The sequence below is a fragment of the Callithrix jacchus genome, chromosome 12 (assembly GCF_049354715.1).
Source record: "Callithrix jacchus isolate 240 chromosome 12, calJac240_pri, whole genome shotgun sequence".
In the NCBI taxonomy this organism is placed as follows: domain Eukaryota; kingdom Metazoa; phylum Chordata; class Mammalia; order Primates; family Cebidae; genus Callithrix; species Callithrix jacchus.
The window spans coordinates 91,215,415-91,235,363 of record NC_133513.1 but is presented as its reverse complement, the minus strand read 5'-3'; the positions used below and the strand labels follow the sequence as shown (position 1 = coordinate 91,235,363).

General features: G+C 50.3%; 2 protein-coding genes across 13 annotated transcripts in view; both read left to right on the top strand.

Annotated features, from left to right (window-relative positions):
• Positions 1–4,935, top strand: part of HPS1 (HPS1 biogenesis of lysosomal organelles complex 3 subunit 1) — a 29,900-nt gene extending 24,965 nt beyond the window's left edge. For all 10 annotated transcript variants that reach the window (XR_013525054.1, XR_013525055.1, XR_013525053.1 and 7 more), the window contains 3 exons: positions 1,925–2,038; positions 3,696–3,778; positions 4,228–4,935. Coding sequence is in view for 7 of the 10 variants with exons in the window: in XM_035268738.3 (XP_035124629.2) it covers positions 1,925–2,038; positions 3,696–3,778; positions 4,228–4,390 (360 nt within the window). In the remaining 3 variants the exon portion in view is untranslated. The remainder of the gene's footprint in view (positions 1–1,924; positions 2,039–3,695; positions 3,779–4,227) is intronic.
• Positions 4,936–6,757: 1,822 nt separating this feature from the next.
• The window catches only part of PYROXD2 (pyridine nucleotide-disulphide oxidoreductase domain 2), a 36,206-nt gene continuing 23,014 nt past the window's right edge, over positions 6,758–19,949 (top strand). For 2 of the 3 annotated variants that reach the window (XR_624610.5, XM_002756505.7), the window contains exons 1-4: positions 6,758–6,943; positions 10,610–10,629; positions 13,573–13,666; positions 13,854–13,927. Coding sequence is in view for 2 of the 3 variants with exons in the window: in XM_002756505.7 (XP_002756551.1) it covers positions 6,817–6,943; positions 10,610–10,629; positions 13,573–13,666; positions 13,854–13,927 (315 nt within the window). In the remaining variant the exon portion in view is untranslated. Of the gene's footprint in view, positions 6,944–7,115; positions 7,216–10,609; positions 10,630–13,572; positions 13,667–13,853; positions 13,928–19,949 lie in introns of all 3 variants that reach the window. The other variant, XM_035268741.3, reaches the window with a different exon arrangement.

Here is a 19,949-nt window from a genome sequence, read left to right as displayed (position 1 = left end):
CAAGGTGATTTCAGTTAAGGAAGCATTCCCTGGAAATGCTTTTTGTTCTCCTAATTTAATGGACTGTTTTTCATGGCAATTTGTATTTTTGGTAGAGGAGGACCCCTGCCATTCTCCAAAAAGCTATATGTGTATGTGTTTTCTTTTTTTTTCTTTTCTTTTTGGCCAAATAATATATATTCTAATGGTTAAAACAAGATGGGAAGTTGGGCAGCAGAGGAATGTGTTGGAAGCCCAGCCCCATCTCTCACTAATTTTGTGGCTTTGCGTGTTACTTAGCCCAAGTGTCAGTTTCCTCATCTGTAAAGGGAAATAATCATGCTATTTACATCACAGAATTACGAAGATTACATGAGATGATGCATGTAAAGTATTGAGCATAGCCCATGGCACAAAATACAGATACAATCCATTCAGTATTTGCTGGTGCATCATCACCACCTTCGTCCTTGTCCCTCATTCTGGAGACAGGTGGGGTTATCGCAGTACGTTTCTTCTTGTTTCTCTGTGCACAGTTTGTTGTAGCTGAGATCACTCCATATGCGCAACGTTGTTTACCATGTCTTCACTTCACATGATATCAGATGCATTTCCTCATGACGTTATTTATAGACATGATTTTTAGCCTCTTCATAATAGTCCATCATGTGGATGTAACACAATTTAACCATTTCCCTAATGTTTAGACATACAGATTATTTCTAGGCTTTTGCTGTTATAAATAATTCTGCAGTACACACCTTACATACATCTGTGTCCTCATCTCTGATTATGTCCCCAGTATGGATTCCTACAATTGGAATTACTAAGTCAGATGGGAGGCATGTTTTTAAGGTTATTGGTACATGTTGCCAAATTTCTTTCCTGAAAACTATAGCCAATCCATGGCAGACTTAATTAGTAATTGCACTGTGATGCAGTTTGTAGCAGATTGCCTGTCCCTCTCCTCCCAGCCCTGAGAGGTGGGGGAGAGCCCACTGTCCCTGCTGCCTTCCCTCGGGCACTTAACTGGTGGCACTGGTGTTGATCCCTGCATCAGGCAAGAGGACATTCCCAGGGGAGCTAAGGCACCTGGTTTCTCAGGTCCTGTGTTTCCATCTGACCCCTTGGTGAGCTCTCATTTGGACCTCACCCCTGGCTCAGGATATCCCCTGGCTCAGGACATTCCCTGGCTCAGGGTCACCTATGTCATCAGTTCCCAGCCTGGAGAGCACTGGGTGAGTGGGTGACCCCAGGCAGAGGAGGGGATTCAGAGGCCCACACCTTTTTCTCCTACTGTGTTAATTATTGATGTCCCTGGCTGTTTTCTGGCCTGAATGATCAGTTCACTAATTTATTTCTTTATTTATTTTATTTTTATTATTTCATGAGACAGAGTCTCACTTTGTCACCCAGGCTAGAGTGCAGTGGCACAAACACAGCTCACTGCAGCCTCAACATCCTGGGCTCAAGCGATCCTCTCACCTCAGCCCCCAAAGTAGCTGGGACTACAGGTGTGTGCTACCATGCCCAGCTTATCATTTTGTATTTTTTGTAAAGACTAGGTTTTACTATGTTGTCCAGGATGGTCTCGAACTCCTGAGCTCAAGCAATCTACCTACCTCCGCCTCCCAAAGTACTAGGATGACAGGTGTAAGCCACCACACCAGCCCAGTTCACTAATTTATGGTTTATGTATGTAGTAAAGTTACACAAAGTTTTTTTGCGTATATTTTGCACCCATACTAACTGGAGGGTAGTCTATCCATCCAATAATGATTTATTGTTGAGCCTCCTGCTCTGGGCTGAGGCAGTGCCCAGTTACTCACGGCCCCTGTTACTCACGGGCTTCTCGACTGCACACTTTCCTCGCTCCGGAGGCAAGAGCTGCCCAGGCTGACCGAGGCCGGGAGAGTGATGATGCTCCCTCTCCTCTCTTCCCCAGGTCTGGTCTCTGATCCAGCTGGCGCGCAGATACCTACAGAAGGGCTACACCACGCTGCTGTTCCAGGAGGGGGATTTCTACTGCTCCTACTTCCTGTGGTTCGAGAATGACATGGTAGGTGAGGCCAAGTCTCTGGGCCAAGACAGTCCACACACACTTCCCACTCTGTAACTCTTGGATTCCTCTCTTCTGATTGTGTTGTCTGTCTCCTCTTCTTGTCCCCAATAAGCCCAGCAGGTTGGACCTCAAGCTCAGAGGTCACCTTTTCACTTGGGCATTTAACCGGGATCCCTCTGCCCAGCTGTCTGGCAAACTCCCACCGTTGTCCACGCAGGGTCCCGGCATGCATGTGAGCAGATAGGCACATGCCCCATGGTGGGAAAGGTGACTCAGACCACACGCTTCATCAGTAGTGCTTCCACATTGCCAGCGTCATGTGCTAAGCATGGCATACAGTCATCCCTGTAGCATAGGACCCTGCTTGAAGCAGTGAGCCCGGCCACCCGAGAAGGCGCTGGCGGTGGGACTGGGGCCCTGGCCTCCTGGCCTCACACTGCTGCCTCTGGGTCTCACTGTTCCTGCAGGGTAGGCTGTGGCGAGAGGAACTACTATCTATGGCCACCTCCCCCTCTCATCTCCTCCTGCCTCTTCCTCCTTCCTTTGTCTCTTCCCTTTCTTTGCTTTCCTTCTGTTTCTCTTTTGTTTGCATCTCACTTGTCACCATGAGTGGTTGTTCCAGCTCTCAGGAGCCTTCCTCCTCCCTCGCAGTCTTGGTCTCTGGGTCCCTGCACTCCTGTGCCTTCCTGGGCACCCACCCTGCACTCTCATTGTTCACTAAGGATGACAGCCACCCCTTTCCATGGTGCAGGGTGGTTACCAGGGCCCTCCACTGCTCTTCTCTCAGTCACCCCTCACAGCTATGTGCAGTGGCTGGGGAAGGGATCCCTGACCCCAATGTACAGATGGAGACACGATGATCTGGAGACCAGACGCATGGCCAGGGCCACCAGGACTATATTTTGAGGAAGCCGGAGCCCAAGCTCCACTCCCCCAGCCTGCAGGCTCCCAGCTTTCCTCTGTGCCTTTAGAAGTGTGCACAACAGAAGTGCTAGAAAATTCCTGTGACCTCTACCTACACTTCTAGGGAGAGACAGGAGTCTATGTGCTTGGGTGGCCCCATGGGGTGATACAGTGAGGCAGAGCTGGCAGCTGGGGAGGCCAGGTTTGAACACCAAGCACACAGCCCAGCTGGTGCCATGGGGGCAGCCCTTCATGCTGCAGAGTCCGCTCTCCCTGCAGGCAGGCCTCACAGTGCCTACACAAGCATCAGCTAAGCACCATGTTCGTGCCTGGCACCCAGGGCATGTCCAGTCCAGCAGATCTTAATTCTCGTCCCCATTTTATCTGACCCTGGGAATTCCCAGTTCTTTCGCCACAGAGCCTTTGGCGTTTTGTGAGCGCTTTGCTCTTCAAGACCCTGCATGACAGCCCTGCGGGTTGCCCTCCTGGGCGTGTGCTCGTGGCCTGCACAGGTCCAGGTATTGATGGTCATGAGAACCACCCTGCCGGGGCCTGGAAACTTGATACACATTGTCTCTAATGTTCATAAGGTGACTGTTGTTATTCCCACTTCACAGATGAAAAAAACAAGGGCCAGGCATTTTCTCAAGCACCGAGCACACATGGCAGGGCCAAGCCAGGTGCAGGCCTGTGCGTCTGACTCAGGCTCTGCGCCCCCCATACCCACCACTGCCCTGTCTTCCCTCCTCAGGGGTACAAACTCCAGATGATCGAGGTGCCCGTCCTCTCCGACGACTCAGTGCCTATTGGCATGCTGGGAGGAGACTACTACAGGTGACGCCACCGCGTCGGGAGCTGCTGGGGACAGATGCCCCATGTGGGTTCTAAGCGCCCACCCCTGCTGGGAGCAGCTTCTGCTTCAGCAGTGCCCTACCCTGGACCCAGAAATCCATGCTGGGAACACCTTCCCAGCTGGCCCTGTGTGCAGTGAGGGGGGATGGGAATGCAGGGCACATCTGTGTTCCTGCCTCATTCCTGCCGGCATGGTCTTGGCAGCATAGGGAATGTCTGTGTGGGGCCCAGAACATCCCTGCTGAGGCCTCATAGCCAGAATACCACTGTTAGGTCAGTGAGGAGCAAGAGCGGGTGTCAAGGCCCATGTGCAGGGGCCTAGTGAGATGACCGAGGCCATGGGCATTTGCTCATAAGGGCCAGGAGAGGCCTCTGGTGCTGGAGGAGTGCCACAGCCTCGCTCCGAATCCCATCCTCCCTTTCCTCCACAGGAAGCTCCTGCGCTACTACAGCAAGAGCCGCCCGGCTGAGACTGTGAAGTGCTATGAGCTGCTGGCCCTGCACCTGTCGGTCATCCCCATGGACCTGCTGGTGCAGCAGGCCAGCCAGCTGGCCCGGCGCCTCTGGGAGGCCTCCCATATCCCCCTGCTATAGGCCAGGGTAGCTGCAGTCTGCCCTTGCACCCCATCCTCCAGTCACGCTTGCTTGCCACTGTTCTGCATGATGAGAGCCTCCTGTCTGCAGTGGCCATCCTGAGGATGGGGCAGAGTGCCCAGGGTAGCCCCAGGGTTTCTAAAACCCCGCCTAGTGGGGTACTGAGCAAGGCCCCAGATCCTTCTCTCTTTAGGAAGATGGAAGCCAGGGGTTCTGTTGGTCTTCATTAATCAACAGCGGCAACAGCTCCTCTTCCAGAGCCTCCTCTGCCTTTATCCTGGGAGATGGGGAGGGAGCCCCTGTCTCTGCTGTTCCCTGAGTGCAGTGGAGGAAGCCCACCCAGCAGGCTATCTCCTATCCCAGGTAAAAGGTGCTCCTTTGACTGGGTTTGAGTTCTGGCCCTGCCACTTCCTCTGTACCTCCTGGCAAGTTTCTTATACTCCTCACATTTAGAGTGATGGCACCTCCCGCTCAGGGTGACGCAAGGATTACCCCATGCGGTAGGTGCTCAATAAATGCTGGTCATTGTTATCACAGAAGCCCAACACGCTTGTGCTTCTAGACCCTTCTGTTGGTGCTGATAAGCGCTTGCTAAGTCCTGGCCCCTTCACGCTCGGCTGGGTCTGCGCTAGGGCTGGGGTTCTCAAGCTCCTGGCCCTGGCCGTGTCCCAGAAATTGGACTTGCTTGGTGGCTGTGGAGCCCAGGCTCTGATGTTTGTCAAAGCTTTCGTGGTGTGCCCTGGATTGAGAACCAACACCCGAGCAGCCCCTCTCTTCCAACAGAGAAGCTCCTGTCCCAGAACGAACTCAAGGACAAGAGACCCTCAGAGCCCTAAGACTAGGAGCATTTGCTCCTCTGAGGCCAGGAGGCTGGTGCTGGTCCAGAGAGGGCGGTGTGGCAGAAATCAGCGTCCAGTGCAGCCCAGGAGCAGATGCCTGCGTGCTGTGCCCGCTGGAGCCACACCTTCTGTGATTTTGGTCTTGAGCCAAAATTTGCACAGACTCGTCTCTCCCTTGCAGGGAACAGCCTTGGGGAGGCACTGGGGGAGCTCAAACCACTCACTGGGCCAAACCCTGAGAAAGTGGCAGTGAGGAAGTGTCCCCTGAGGTGACTGGATCTGTGTTCCTCCCTAACATCGTCATCTGATGGATGGAAATGAAACACGTGGATTGTGGAAAACAGAAAAACATAAAGGAAAAAACCCTAAGCCTCTAAGCCCACCACTGTTCAGAACCCCTGCTTTTGTCACCTACTATTTTCCCTTAGTTTTTAGCAGCAGCTTGATGTGGTATATGTCTGGTTTAACCAGTCGCCCTGATCTTTTTTATAATCAATAACATGGGCGTGGAGATCTTGAATCAGATCTTACAGTTGCCCCCATGTAGGTTGGCTGTCCACGCATGTGGAGGGGTCCCCTTCTTAGGTCATCTCCACATACTCCCCCAGTTCTGAGATTCATTACCCATAGCAGGTTTCCGTCACACGCAATGTCAGATCAGGGAAGGGACTCTCCATGCCGAGGGGCTTTCCCTCCTAGGGAAATGGTCTGCTGAGTAATGGGCAGAGAACAAAGGGGCTCCTAATTCAAGGCAGGCCTAAGGGAGGGTCAGAAAGAACTTTAGCTGGAGGTTTTTACAGATGTGATCTCTAATCCTTGAGGATTCTTGGAAAATAGGCAAGATGCCAAAAGAAGAGAAATGGCCAGGCCCTCCAAAGAAAAAAGCAAACCCAGAGAATTAAGGACAGTGAACTTGCCCCTGAGCCCTGGCGAGGTTCTGCAGCAGCCCGTTAAGGGATGTGTTTGAGCGCCAGTGCTCCTCAGCGACAGATACAGCTGCCTCTGCAGTGCCTGAAGGCCCCGATGTGGTGACCTAGGCCCTCCTGTGGATATAGAGGCATCACCACTCTGCACTGTCAGACTCTGCATGGAGTCAGAACAGAGACTGACCGGAGCACTTCCCATCCCAGGCATTTCAGTTCTTATTGAGAAGTGAGGCACACAGGGGAAGAGAGGGCCTTTGGGGCTCTACTCTGGCTCTGGCTCTGCCACTCACTCCCTAATCCAGCAGCCTCAGCACCCTCATCTGTAAAATGGAGAGTTTTGCCTGCAGGGTTTAGCACAGTGCCAGCCTGACGTGGGAACCCCAGTGGATGATCAGTTGTCATTACTCTCCTGCATCCTGGAGGTGACTGGCCTGGTTAACAGGCCACCCCTCCCGGAAGGCCCAGTACAGCCACACAGCAGCAGGAGGCTGGCCCAAGGCCAAGAATCCTGGGATGGGGGAAGGAGGGAGGAGGGGGAAGGCCAAGCTGCTGCAGCTCCTCCTCTTCCTGCTTCCTCCCTGCCCCACCCCCCTGCCTAGGGCAGTGCAAAGGCCAATCGCTAGCAAACTCCCTGCCTAGCAAGGCCCAGCCTGGGGCAGAAATGGCTGCAAGTGGCCGAGGACTCTGCAAGGCTGTGGCCGCCTCTCCCTTCCCTGCTTGGAGAGGAGCTCACTCGGAAGCCCGGGGAGGGCTAAAGTCTGAGTATGATGCGGTGGTGATAGGAGCAGGTAAAGTGATAAAGCAGGCTGGGCCAGAGCTGAGGGGTGGAGAGACAGTCCTGCTCAGAGCTTGGTGGGGAGGGGGAGGCTCTGCCAAGCCCCACTGCTCTCCCTGGGCATGACCCAGCCAGAAGCTTATGTGATAGCAGAGGCTGCAATGGAAAGCCCTTTCATCTGGCAGGCAGGCACCTGGGATTCCGGTGCTGGCTCTGCTGTGTGGCCTGGGATAAATGCTTGCCTTCTCTGGGCTTGGATCTTCCCATGAAGAATGAGAAGACTAGGTGAGCTCAGGGGTTTCCCTGTATCTCCTGCAAAATGACCTAGTTTCTACCACATTCTCAGAAAGCCTATGGTTTGTCAGGGTTGGAAAGCACCCTGGGACAGCAGACAAGCGAAATCCATCCACCTCCAGTGCCCTGAGTTCTGGTCACACTACCTTATCACTGAGGCCTCCCATCCTCAAAAGAAACTGCAGTCATTTCATAAAGGCCAGCTAGGATAAAATAGAAATGAGTCCCAGAGTTCCTACTGCGTGTCTACAGAGGGAGGTGACCCCCACTGCCTTGCACCTCTGGGACATTTGGGGGTCTGCGGTGATCCTGCCACACTTTGCCAATCCCTGGGCTCAGAGTATCAAAGTCTACTGGGTGCTGGGGGAAGAGGCAGGCCCAAGACCAGGTGGCCTATCCTTAGTGCCTTCCAGTCACACTTGCAGAGGGCCCCAAATGTGTGATTGCCAACTAGGTCTATACAGAGATAGTAGCGGGACTGGAAGTTGCAGTTGCACTCGTCATGCAGTTTTGTGGGCAAGTCTTCACTTTTGTATGTGCAAGAGCAGTGCGAGCTGGTAGATACTAACAGTCACCTCTCCAGGGAAAAATATGTGATGTGTGTGTTTCCCTGTGTATATGTATGTATATATCTACATATCGTGTGTGTATATGTATGTATACATGTATACATATGTATGTGTGATACATAAATACATATATTTTAAATATTGAAATGGATACGTTACACACAATTTTACAAATAAAAATGCAATACTCTCAATTTAAATGCAGTGTAGCCAACTGATTCTTACCAAAGATTTTCTTTGATTTTTGCCAAACTTGTAGCCAACCTGTAGTTACAACTGACAAATGAGGGTAGCTCCAAAAAGAATGGTGCTCCATATTTTCTGCGCAGAGTAGGACGAGTATGAAAGTGAAACAGCAAAGATTATGTCCCAGCTTTACTCCTTCAAATGGCAGGAATGATGTTACTCAAATAAGTTAATGTTTTTCTAATACTAGAATATTTTCTTCACTTTCTTCCTATTTATGCTGTAACAGCTAACACTGTTAGGTATAATCTGCACTATTACTGTTTTCCCAGCGCTTTCTTAAGCCTGACCACAGAACAATAAATTCAGCCTTGCTGTGTAATATTTGCTGATGACGGTGGTGTAGATACTCCCACCATAGCCTTTTTTGTCACCAAGATGAAGTTGTTGGATGTGATTTGGGAGAGATACCCAGCAGCACATCCTCGTACAGTGTGTCCACCATGCAGATACGTACACAGAGGCAAATGACGGCAAGGGCATGGCTGACAGTCAAATGGAGTAAGACAAATAGGAGGTAGTGTGTTTGAGTGTTTATTACCTTTGTTTTTAATATAATTGATTTAATTGTAAGCTTATATAATTTCATTTGTAACCATGGCTGTTTGACAGCCAGCTCACAAACTTCATGGGCTGGTGGGAGCCATCTCCAGCACCTTGCTTAGCCTCAGAGAAGCCCCGCTGCCCGCTTTCGTGCTCAGCCACAGCTCCCCTCACTGTCTCCTAATGGGGAAGGTTGACTCTAGGTCGCCAGCTGCCTTGGTGGCTTGCCTACAAGTGCGAGTGAGTCTCAGTGTGTGAGCTTCTCCTTGACATGATTTCTTTAGTTGCTAAACAAAGCATGAATCCTGGTTTAAAGGCATCTTGGGCCTGAGTGAGGAACAGAGTGGCATCTTCTGAGACAAGGGTTACCTCTGAATCCCTCAAGTCATATTGGCACCTGGCAGTCACCTTGAAGATGACTCTGACTTAGTCATTTGACTAAATGTGCCTGAGAATGACTGAGGAGCCTGTTAAAATTGAGATTCCTGGCCCCGGACCTGGTGATGAGCATTCTGAGGGCAGGAGGTGACTCCAGCCAACACTGCCTGAGGCAGGCAGCTACAGAGCCCACGCCCAGAGCAGCTCCTCAAGGGCCAGGTACCTGCTGTGGGGTCCCCAAGGACCCCACAGCTGAAGTCCTCTTCAAGGGAACAGTGGCATCAACAGAAGCCAAGGAGGGCTCAGCCAGAGCTTGGGGGTGGGTACTGGGAGGGGATCTTGTGTTTTGGATCCTTGGCCTTAGTCATTTGAGGTCTACTGTGATTGAACTGGACCCAGTTGCCTGGAAAACTTTGTTTTCCAAGACAGATCACCAGCACCAATTAAAAGACAAATAGCTCCCATTTATCTCATCCCTGCCACACTGCAGGGTCCCCAGCACTCTCTGTTTCCCATGTGAAGAAGCTCAAGGCTCAGGGCAGCTGACAACTCTCTGATACCACACCCTGGTAAATAGCAGAGGCTGAGCCGAGCCCAGGACTATCTGCCTTTAGTCTGTTGCATGTGTCTTTGAGAGACCGGGGTTTTCAAACTCAGATTCCATCTGTTCATGAGTCCCAACTGGCAGATTGTTTAAACTTCCTTATGAACATTTCAAAAGCCCATACAGATAAAAAGTACATCAAGCAGCACTTCTTAAGATGAACTATAACCAACTAGCTTCTCACATGGTAAGAGTTAATTTTAGCTCATGAAACTTTTGGTTCTGTGAAACACCTGCTGAATAGACTCCTGGAGAGGGGTCTGGGAATTGACATTTACACAACCTCCCAGGTGATTCTGAGCTCATCAGGGCTGGAGAGGCACTCACTACCCATGGGCTTGGTGTGGAACATAAGATACCAAAGCCAAATTCAGGGCTCTCAGCCTAAGGTACCCTAAAGCACAGCTAGTCACTCCAGCACATGTTGAAGCTGTCTATGTTTATTGCATGTGGGTGGAACTGTTCATATTCTATTTTTGGAACACTGGGATTGGCAAAAACAAACCCATGTGAATAAAGCCTTCTAGGGTACCACTGTGCTGATTGTGAACCACATGTGGGCAAAACACGCCATGCTTGACAGCAGCTACCCACATGACCAGCACTCCACTGGATGCCAATGATGCCACGTGAGACGACACGTTGGCGCGCCAGCATACCAGCCACCCATTACTTCTCCTTCTTGCCAAGTCAACCATGCTGCTCCCTCAGACACCATCACCTGTACCCCTCAAGCGATGGAAGCCCTGTCAATGCTCTCATTAGACCCTCACTCCAGCAGAGCCACTGACTAAGCCAGGGGAGCAGGACTTATCCAGCCAGGGCAAGAAGCAGGGTTTTCTGACTCCTTGGAGATCAGGTGTTTCATGGAGTTGAGCTAGATCCTGTTCCAATATCTGAGAGCAGGAAGGGGAGGGGAGGAGCCACCAAAGATCTTCATGGGCTTGGGGATGGGGAGCGGTGAGCACACTCCTCAAGGACTGTGTCCGTCTGCCCACCTGCTGAACAGTGATGCTTTCCTTCCCTCTCTTCTGTCTTGTTGCAGGACACAACGGACTGGTGGCTGTGAGTACCTCCCCACTTGATCCCACTTCACTGGCCCCTGGGCAAGTGGCTCTCAGCAGCCTGGGAGGGAGTACAAAGAAGCAGATGGGATAAGGGCCTTAAGAGAGAAGGAAGAGGCAGGCTAATTGACCTCTCTGCTCTCCAGCGCTGACCAGGGACTGGGTGGAATGTGCATCTGCAGCCTGTTGAGGACATCACAGGCTCCTTTCCTCCCCTTCCCCTAATGGGGAAAGGTGGTTTCCCCCATGGCCTGTGAGGGAGTCAGGCAGCTTCCAAAAACAAGCCGACAAGGCAGAGAAGCATGTAACCAACACAGTATGGGAGCAGGTGGGAACCAGGGGACTGGGCACCTGGGACAGGGTGGGGCCCTTGACTCCAAATCACAGGCAGCCCTTGTGTCCAGAGCCCTGGCCTCCCAGCCAGGTCCAGGCCACGTACCACCCTGGAGTACACAGCCACTATGTGGCCAAACAGTGCCCTGGAGATATTGAGGTGCTCAGCCTAGCAGAAGGGCCAGCGTCCTGTCCCCAGCACAACTGACTTCCAGATCCTAAGCTGAGCTGGGTAGCCCAGAGCTATCCCTAACCTAAGCTTCTCGAACCTAAGCCCAGGACCTCTAGGAGGCCACATAAGGTATTCAAGGCCACAAAACAAACATGGAACAGCTTCTTGAAGCAGTGGCAGCTCTAGAATATCAATACGGGGGAAACAATGTGAATGTGCTAATGGACTGATGTTAAACCTTAATATTTACCTGATGTGTAAGTTTGACTTGAATATTTTACATGGCTCATTTTGTATCGCAATGGATCAGTATTTTAAAACATTTATTTTACTTTATTAAAAAAATTTGTTTTTGAGATGGAGTTTTGCTCATCACCCAGGCTAGAGTACAATGGCACAATCTCGGCTCACTGCAACTTCTGCTTTCTGCGTTCAAGCAATTCTTCTGCTTTAGCCTCCTGAGCAGCTGAGATTACAGGCGCACATCTCCACACCCAGCTAGTTTTTTATTTTTAGTAGAGACGGGATTTCACCATGTTGGCCAGGCTGGTCTCGAACTCCTGACCTTAGATGACCCACCCGCCTCAGCCTCTCGAAGTACTGAGATTACAGTTGTAAGCCACCATGCCCAGCCTGATTTTATATTAATATAAACAAAGATTGATCTCCCAGCTCTGCCACTTTCTATTTGCGAAGGTTAAGGTGAGTCACTTAGCCTCTCTTGAGTCGAGGTAAAATGGAACAATAGCACCTGCCCTCACAGAGCTGCTGTGAAGGTAATAGATCATTTGCTGCTAGGACCCGGCACATGCAGCCTTGCACACATGGTGGCTGTCATTATTGGAAGTTTTCAGCCCAAGGAAGGCTAGCGTCCATGCCCTTCTGCCAAAGCCCACCAGGCACACACTTGAAGTTAGTCTAGTTGGGTTTCTCGCTCTTTGCAGTGAGTAAAGTCTGCATCAGGCGAACCTCAGGATGCCTCAATAAGAAGGTGTTAGAAAGAACTTAGCGCAGGATTTGGGCTTTGGTTGATGATTCGAGGGAAGGCCCGAGAAAATAGGGGTTACCGTAGATTAGATACCGTCAGGAAGGAGGGACAGCCTGCAACTGGGCAGCTCAAGAAGTCTGATCTGTAGGGAGGGAAGATGAGTGTAAGGAGAGGAGTTGTTGATAAAGTAGCAGCAGTCACTCATTTCAGCCGAGATGGGTGTTTGGTGTTTTCTGAATGGTACGGAGACATTGCTATTGTTTGTGCTTGCCTCACTGTATCATCGTCTCGGAGAAACCTTGTTTGAGGTTGTCCATCTGTGAGATCATTCCCGTATCACAGGAGAATGATGCAGCTTACCTTGCGTGCCAGGCCTCAGCCCTGGAGTAACGGCTGCTGTTTCTCAGTGGGATGTGTTAGGAAGATAGATGCTGGTTTCGCACTCTGGTTTCATTTCCCAACACCTCTACTCATCAGCACCCTGAGCCTGAGGCAAGCTATTACACTCACTGAGCCTCTGCTTTCTCATCTGTAAAATGGGAGAATCATAGTACCTACCTCTTGGCTGGTGGGAAAAATTAAATAAGACGATATACTCCCTGTTTCTGGCACATAATAGTTACCAAGTGAGCTTTTTGAAAAGTCTTTTGTGTGACACCATTCCTGCGGTCACACAGTGGTGGTGGTGGAAGGGCCAGCATTTTAGATTTGTAGACTTATGACCAGTTTGGTTCAACAAATATTTATTGATTTTTCCACTAAGTGCTAGAAAAAAAATTAATAGAAATCCTTGCCTCATTTGTTCTCCCAAAATAAAGCTCTGCTATGAATAGCTTCATTTATGGGGCACATTCTCTGTGCCAGGGACAACTTAAAGTCCTGTGTAAGGACCAGCTCAGTTCATTCTCACAGAAGCTTTATGAAGTGGGTAAAGTCAGGACCGTTTTCATTAGCCCCATTTTTGCACATGAACAAACTGAAGCCAGGTGGATCAGGTACTGAGGCTGCAGCAGCAGAGAGAGAACGAGGGGCTGAACCTGGGCGGAAGAGTCAGCATTCACAAGTTTGACCTCACCATGCTGCGATCGTAGGAGAAATGAGGCTTGCTCCCTGCCTGGAGGAAAGGGACATCCCAGGGCAGGGTGGTAGGAAGCAATGTGAGTCCCCAAGGCACAGGCCGCTAAGGAGGGAAGACCACCTTCATCTGGGAAGTGGAGGGGCAGGAAGAGCAGGTGTGTCAGGTCTTAGAGGGCATCTAGGAAAGGCGAGAGTGGAAGGAGAAGCACAGGGAAGGGCATTCCCAGAGGCAGAAGCAGCATGAGCAGGTCGAGGGGGCATGGGTGGGGTGTGATGCATACTGGCTTAGAGTGAAGACCTTAGTCTGTGGGTCAGCTCCAGGGAGCCTGGACGTTTCAGAGGGATACAGGGAGGGCCCCACCCCCTCTTCCCAGGCAGCGTACCTGCAGAGACTGGGGGTGAACACTGCCGTCTTTGAGACACGCCATGTGATCGGAGGTGCAGCTGTCACTGAGGAGATCATCCCAGGTGAGCTCTGATATGGCATGGAGGAGCAGAGGGCGGTGACTCCTGGTGACAGTCTTCATCCCTGGAGACCCTGGTGACGGTCTGCATCCCTGGAGACCCTGGTGACTGTCTGCATCCCTGGAGACATTGGTGATGGTCTTCATCCCTGCTGACCCCTGATGACAGTCTTCATCGGATTCGGTTTCAGAGTTTAAGTTCTCCCGTGCATCCTACCTGCTCAGCCTGCTGAGGCCACAGATTTACACTGACCTGGAGCTGAAGGTAGGGTCCCCCCGGCCCAATTGTGGGGAGGGAGGCAGCAGTTTCATCTTCCCAGCCGGAGTGGGTTCCCTGTTCCGTGCCCAAGGTGATGCCCACCGCTGAGGGCTCTCTCTTCCACCCAAGTCTTGTGTATCCCACATGGTCTCCCTGCTGCGTTCCCACAGATGGGTTTTGTCTCACCCATATAGTGTCTTGAAAAGTGTGAAATTTCATACAAAAATCAGACCGCTTTTGAAGAATGGGCTTTGTCACCCTCAGGCCCACTTGGAACACCTGTCTGAAGCCTTGGGTGCCTGAGCTTACAGCAGCCTTGGGACAGGAGCCCGATTTCCACCCTCATTCAAGTTTAGAGCTGCTTCCCTCTCTTGGCAGCTGGAGCAGGAAGCGGGGCCTGGGGACTTTCACCTCTTCTGGCTCCCGGGCTGTTTGGAGGGATCCTGGAAGGCTCATCTGGTGCTGTTTGCCTCTCTTAGTCCGCTGACCTTTGTCCACAGCCTTGCCCAAGCCTGGCCCCCATGCTTTCACCTTCCTTCACCCCTACCGTCTTATAAACCACATCGCCACATTCCTGAGGCTGCTTGGTGCCACTGTCACCCACCACTCAGAGAAAAAGGTTCTTGGTGCCATCTGCACAAGCAGCTGCCACTCACTTTGGCGCCATCTTTGTTCTAAATTCAGAATTTGAAGCTAGTAAGATGTCCAGCAGCTTTCACAGCTCTTTGGCTGCTCTAACTGGTTCATGCAGAGAGTCTGTCAAGCCACCGAGACAGAGTATGTGCATCCTGGTACCAGTACTGGATGAAATCCAGTGAGGCCTGGGGGTGGGTCGCTGGCCTTCAGTCCAGTCCGGACCATAGCAGCAGGCAATTTGTAAATGCACCACTTATTCATAGTGGCAGATGTTGGGGAGCAGGGACCCACCTTTTGGCAAATCTGATTTATGAGACAAAGAATCACAGAATAGAGATTTTCACTTGATTATTCTCTTTATTTAAAAAATGTTACTCATTTGAAATGGTATTTTTCATAGTGTTCCTTCAACTAGAAGCTCCCAAGTGAACTGAGCAGATGCTTTAAGCTCTGCCTTGGCCGCATTAATAGGAGTACGGTGCCGAGATCAAGGGAGAAAGCAGTCCTGCCACGTGATGTGCAGGACTTGCCCCATCTGCAGAACCCTGTTTTAGCAGGACATTGACAGCCTGGAGGGCATCGACAGGAGGGCAGCTAAACTCTTTCCAGGAATATTCTCTTTCCAAAACTGTAATGGAGAGCATTTATTTTACCAGCATCACATCCTGGACTATGACCTTCCATGTTCTATCTCAATTGATCCTCACCTGTAAGGCAAGAACCATTTTACAATCAGGGAGCTAAAGTTCAGGGGTTAAGTTCACACAGCTAGAAAGTGATGGAGAATTCCAGCCAAGGCCTGACTGTCCCCTACTCTTTGTTCTTGAGCCTCTTGTCCTTGTTCAGGCCTCTTGATACTGATACCACTCAGACTCACACACATGGTCATAGACAGAGCACCCCTGGCAGCTCCAGACTGGGTGTGCACAGAGGCCAAGACTGGAGCTGCTGGAAACTAGCCAGCTGCGTCTGCCTCCCTGCTCCACAGCTCACCAGTTGTGTGATTTCATGACGTGGTGAAATCACATCTTTTATTCCTCATCTGTAAGATGGGAATGGTAACAGCACCCGCCTCCTAAGGGTCCATCAGCACAGTGCCTGGTGCACAGAAGGGCTCCTGAGGCTCCAGCCCAGTGCCTGGTACACAGAAGGGCTCCTAAGGCTCCATCAGCACAGTGCCTGGTGCACAGAAGGGCTCGGTATTTGTTGGTATTATTATCACCCCCATTTGGCACTTGAGAAAACTGAGGCTCCAGAAAGACCCATGGCTGGAGACTCCTCACCCACCCTGCCCCTTACAAGGCTGTAGCCCTGGACTGAAGCGTGAGGCTTGACTTCGGCACCCCTGCCCCTCCTCCCCTCCTTGAGCTTAAGCACCCTCCACTGACCTGCTGTGGTCCCCACCAGGGCAGGACCCCAGCAGCCTTCATGTCCTGGGAATTAGTTTCCACGGCTATCAATGAGAGCACTGAATTGGATCACTTCCCAGTTTCATCCACCTAGAAAATGAGTATGCTTTTGTAGCAGCCCCGTGCTGGGTGATGGAATCCAGGCTGGAAGGGCAGAGCCTTTGCACTGACAGAGAGGAGGGTATGGAGCAGGGCTTTTCATCCTCATCAACCAGAAGCCACCTTCCCCACCTCCACAGTGGGCCAGCCTTAACCTCATTGCCAGAGGCAACCCCATCCTCCCTCCCCTCCCTCACTGACCTTCTGGGTCTCATCCTTGTTTATTTTGCTCTTGCTTTTCTCTTGGAAATCTCTCTAAGGTAGGGCTCTCAAATTTGCAGGGCCACAGAGTATGACCTGGGAAACTGCCGGGGAAGTGGAGACTTCCTGGGTTCTTGCTCACAGGTCTGATTTGTGGCAGTCGTGGGGCCCAGAAAAGGTCATTTTTATGGCATTCTCAGGTCATTCTGAAAGAGGAGGTCCCCAGAACACAACTTTGAGAAGCCCACCCTTTAAATCCCTCATATCTCCGGTCCTTTAGACACACACCCGTCACACACACCCTTTCCAGCAGTTTCCATCCAGATGGCTATGCATGCTGAGAACTCTCATGGGGTAAGTAAAAGAAGGGTTTTGCTTTCATTTTGGTTTTTTTTTTTTTTAAGAAAAAAACCCTCCATAATCCAAACAAATCTCATGGATATAATCTGATGGTTATTTAACATTCCCCTTCTCATTCAGACTCCACATATTAAAACCATTGTTAAAAGAAAAACCTTTACCAAATTAAATTTAACAGAGTTTAATTGAGCAAAGAATGATTCATAAATGGATCAGCCTCCGGAGCCAGAGTATGTTCAGAGTCTCCAGCAGAGCCCCGTGGTGGAAGAAGATTTATAGACAGAACGCGAAAAGTGATGTACAGAAAATGGAACAGAAACAGCCAGATTGGTTACATCTCAGTTACTCCCCTTTGATTGGCCAAAACTCAGCGATTGACACGAGTAGGTTACCATCGGTTTACACCTCCTTCTAGGTTATAGTTCACTATGAACAGAGAAACCTTTAGGCTGAGCTTAGAGTATTTAAAGAGGCAGCTTTAAGCTAAATTTGATTTAACACCATTAAGAATGACAGAGCCTCCATTTATAAGAGAAAGTCCTGGAATCAAATGAAAAATTATTCATAGTCAATTAGTCATACTTGAAATAACTTTTGGATTCCTCTTAGGTCCCTGATTTGGGGGTCATTCATTCAGTCATTCAATTTCAGTCCATGTTTCTGAGCACCTGCTGTGGGCCACACACTGAGAGAAGCCCCTGGGAGCTAGGAAGGCAAGGACCCTGCTGTTAGGCAGAGAACTTCAGGTAGAGCTAAGTGCCAAGAAGAAAAGAAAAGAAGGCAGGATTAGAGAAAGAGAGTGGAAATTCCAGCCTAGATGGTGACCAGGAAGGACATCTTCTTCAAGGAGGCAACATTTGAGCAGGTATTCAAATACCAAGAGGCCACCAGCAGCAGCCATGTGGACATCTGAGCAGAGCGTCTAGTCAGAGGGAAGAAGAGATGGACCCGCACAGGCAGGTGTGAGCAGAAGGCAGGTCAGTGTGGCCAGAGCAGAGGAGTGACAGGCAGAGGGCAGCAGATTGGGGTGGGAGGGGAAGGGGCCACCTCAGGGACTGCATTTTATCCAAGTGTAGCGGAAGCAAGTGGGGTGTGTGATCAGGAAGTTCAGTGCTAGGATTTGTGATTTACAAAGGGTCAGCCGGCCGGCTGGCTGGTGAGGACTCGGTGGGAACAGGCGGGGTCGCATGTGGACCGTGAGGCCGCTGAGGCAGCACTTCCCAAAATGGCGGCTTGGAGGAACGTTCACAGATGCTGGAGGCAGCGGACCGGATGTCAAGGATGCCAAGGAGAGAAACTAAGGATGCCTCCTGGGTGTGAGACAGTTCACTGCGTTAAGAAAAACCAAGCTGAAAGTTTCTCCAGCTTAGAGTCAAACAGTGTCTCCATCTCAGGGTTGGGAGGGAGGGACCCCAGCGGCCTTCTGGCGCAGGGCCCTGCCAGTGTCGGGAATCCCTGTCACAGTGTGCGGAGCCGCGGCGAGCACGCCCGCCTGGAGGCTCCGGGCGTAGCGACTCCAGCAGTAATTGTTGGAAAAGCCTGTTTCGGGTTTCCTCGCGCTTTCCTAGAACCTCCAATCACAGATCTCGTCTGTCTTCTGTGGCCGTACTGTTTTATTCCGTCAGCAGAATACTTACTAACTGCACCGTGTCTGCACGCGGGGGTACAGCGGTGAATAAAATAGACAATGCCCCTGACCTCACAGGGCTTACATTCTACTTGGGGAGACAACGAAAACACTAAATATGTGGTTAGCTATGTGGGGACAAGTGCTTTGGAGGAGACTTGCAGGGTGGGGGGGCAGGCAGTGCAGGGGAGGCCTGGCTGATGAGGCGGCTTTCCCGTGACCTCAGAGCGCTGAGGGAGCAGGCCACGGATCTGGAGAAGGAAGTCTCGACAGGAGAAACTGGAGGTAGCACAGGCCCCTTTTGTTTTATCTGTGCCTCCTTTGCAGAAGTAGATGTGCACTTGGGAAGTTCTGTGTGCTAATCAAATATTTGTAAATCAAATCATATTTTAAATGCATCAAGGGAACTTCCATTTAAAGTGACCCTGGAGTAAATGAGTCTGCAAAGTAAATAAATGTTCTGATGTGAATAATTTATCTACCTTGTAAGTATAGATTTTCACATAACCATTGCTTTATTGTGTCTTTCCAAATTTTAATTATTAATTTTTGAAATGGGGCAGTTACAACCCGGTGCTGAGAGCCGGGGCCTTGGAGTTACAGAGCTGTGGTTTGGAAACCCAGATCTACCTCCCAAAGTGACCTGGGACAAGTTATTTAACTCCTCTGAGCCTCTCTTGTTGCTTTTGTACAATGAGGATAATGAGGCAGCCACATGCCACATGACACTATGTCGGTCAATGACAGACTATAGCCAGTAGTGGTCCCGTAAGCTCACAATGGAGCTGAAAAAGTCCCTGTCCCCCTGTGATGTCATAGTCGCAGTGCAACATGTTACTCATGTGTTTGTGGCGATACACCCACTGTGCCGCCATGGTCTAAAATCTAGTACATGTAATTATAAACAGCACATGATACTTGATAGTAAATGACTTTGTCACTGGCTAACCTATTTATTATACTATACTTTGTATCACTATTTTAGAGTGTGTTCCTTTTCCTTATTTAACAAATTCACCGTAAAACAGTCTCAGGCAGGTCTGTCAGGAGGTATCCAGCAGAAGGCATTGCTGTCTAGGAGATGGCAGCTCCACGTGTGTTACTGTCCCTGGAACCCTGCAGTGGGACAGGATGTGGAGGTGGAAGGGCAGTGATATGGACGATCCTGACCCCATGTAGGCCTAGGCTGATGTGTTTGCATTTTACTTTCTAACAAAACAGTTTAAAAAGTAAAAAATAAAAATTGTAAAAACAGGAAAAAGCCTATAGAATGAGGATATATAGAAAATATTTTTACGTAGCTGTACGATGTGTTTGTGTTTTAGGCCAAGTGTCTTTAAAATAATCAAAAAGGTTTTAAAAATTAAAATGTTTATAAAGTTTAAAAGTTGCAGTGAGCTAACTTGCTGAAGAGAATGTTTCAATAAATGTAGTGTGGCCTACGTGTGCTGTATTTATAAAGTATGTAGGAGCGTACAGCAGTGTGCCGGCCTTCACACCCACTCACTGCTCACTCACCCAGAGCAGCTTCAGGCCCTGCAGGCTCCATTCACCGCGAGGGCGCTATACAGCATCATTTTTAATTTTTTATGCCATATTCTTAATATACCTTTGCTATGTTTGGATATGTTTTAGGGGGTTTGTTTTGTTGAGACAGAGTCTCACTCTGTCGCTAGGTTGGAGTGCGGTGGTGCAA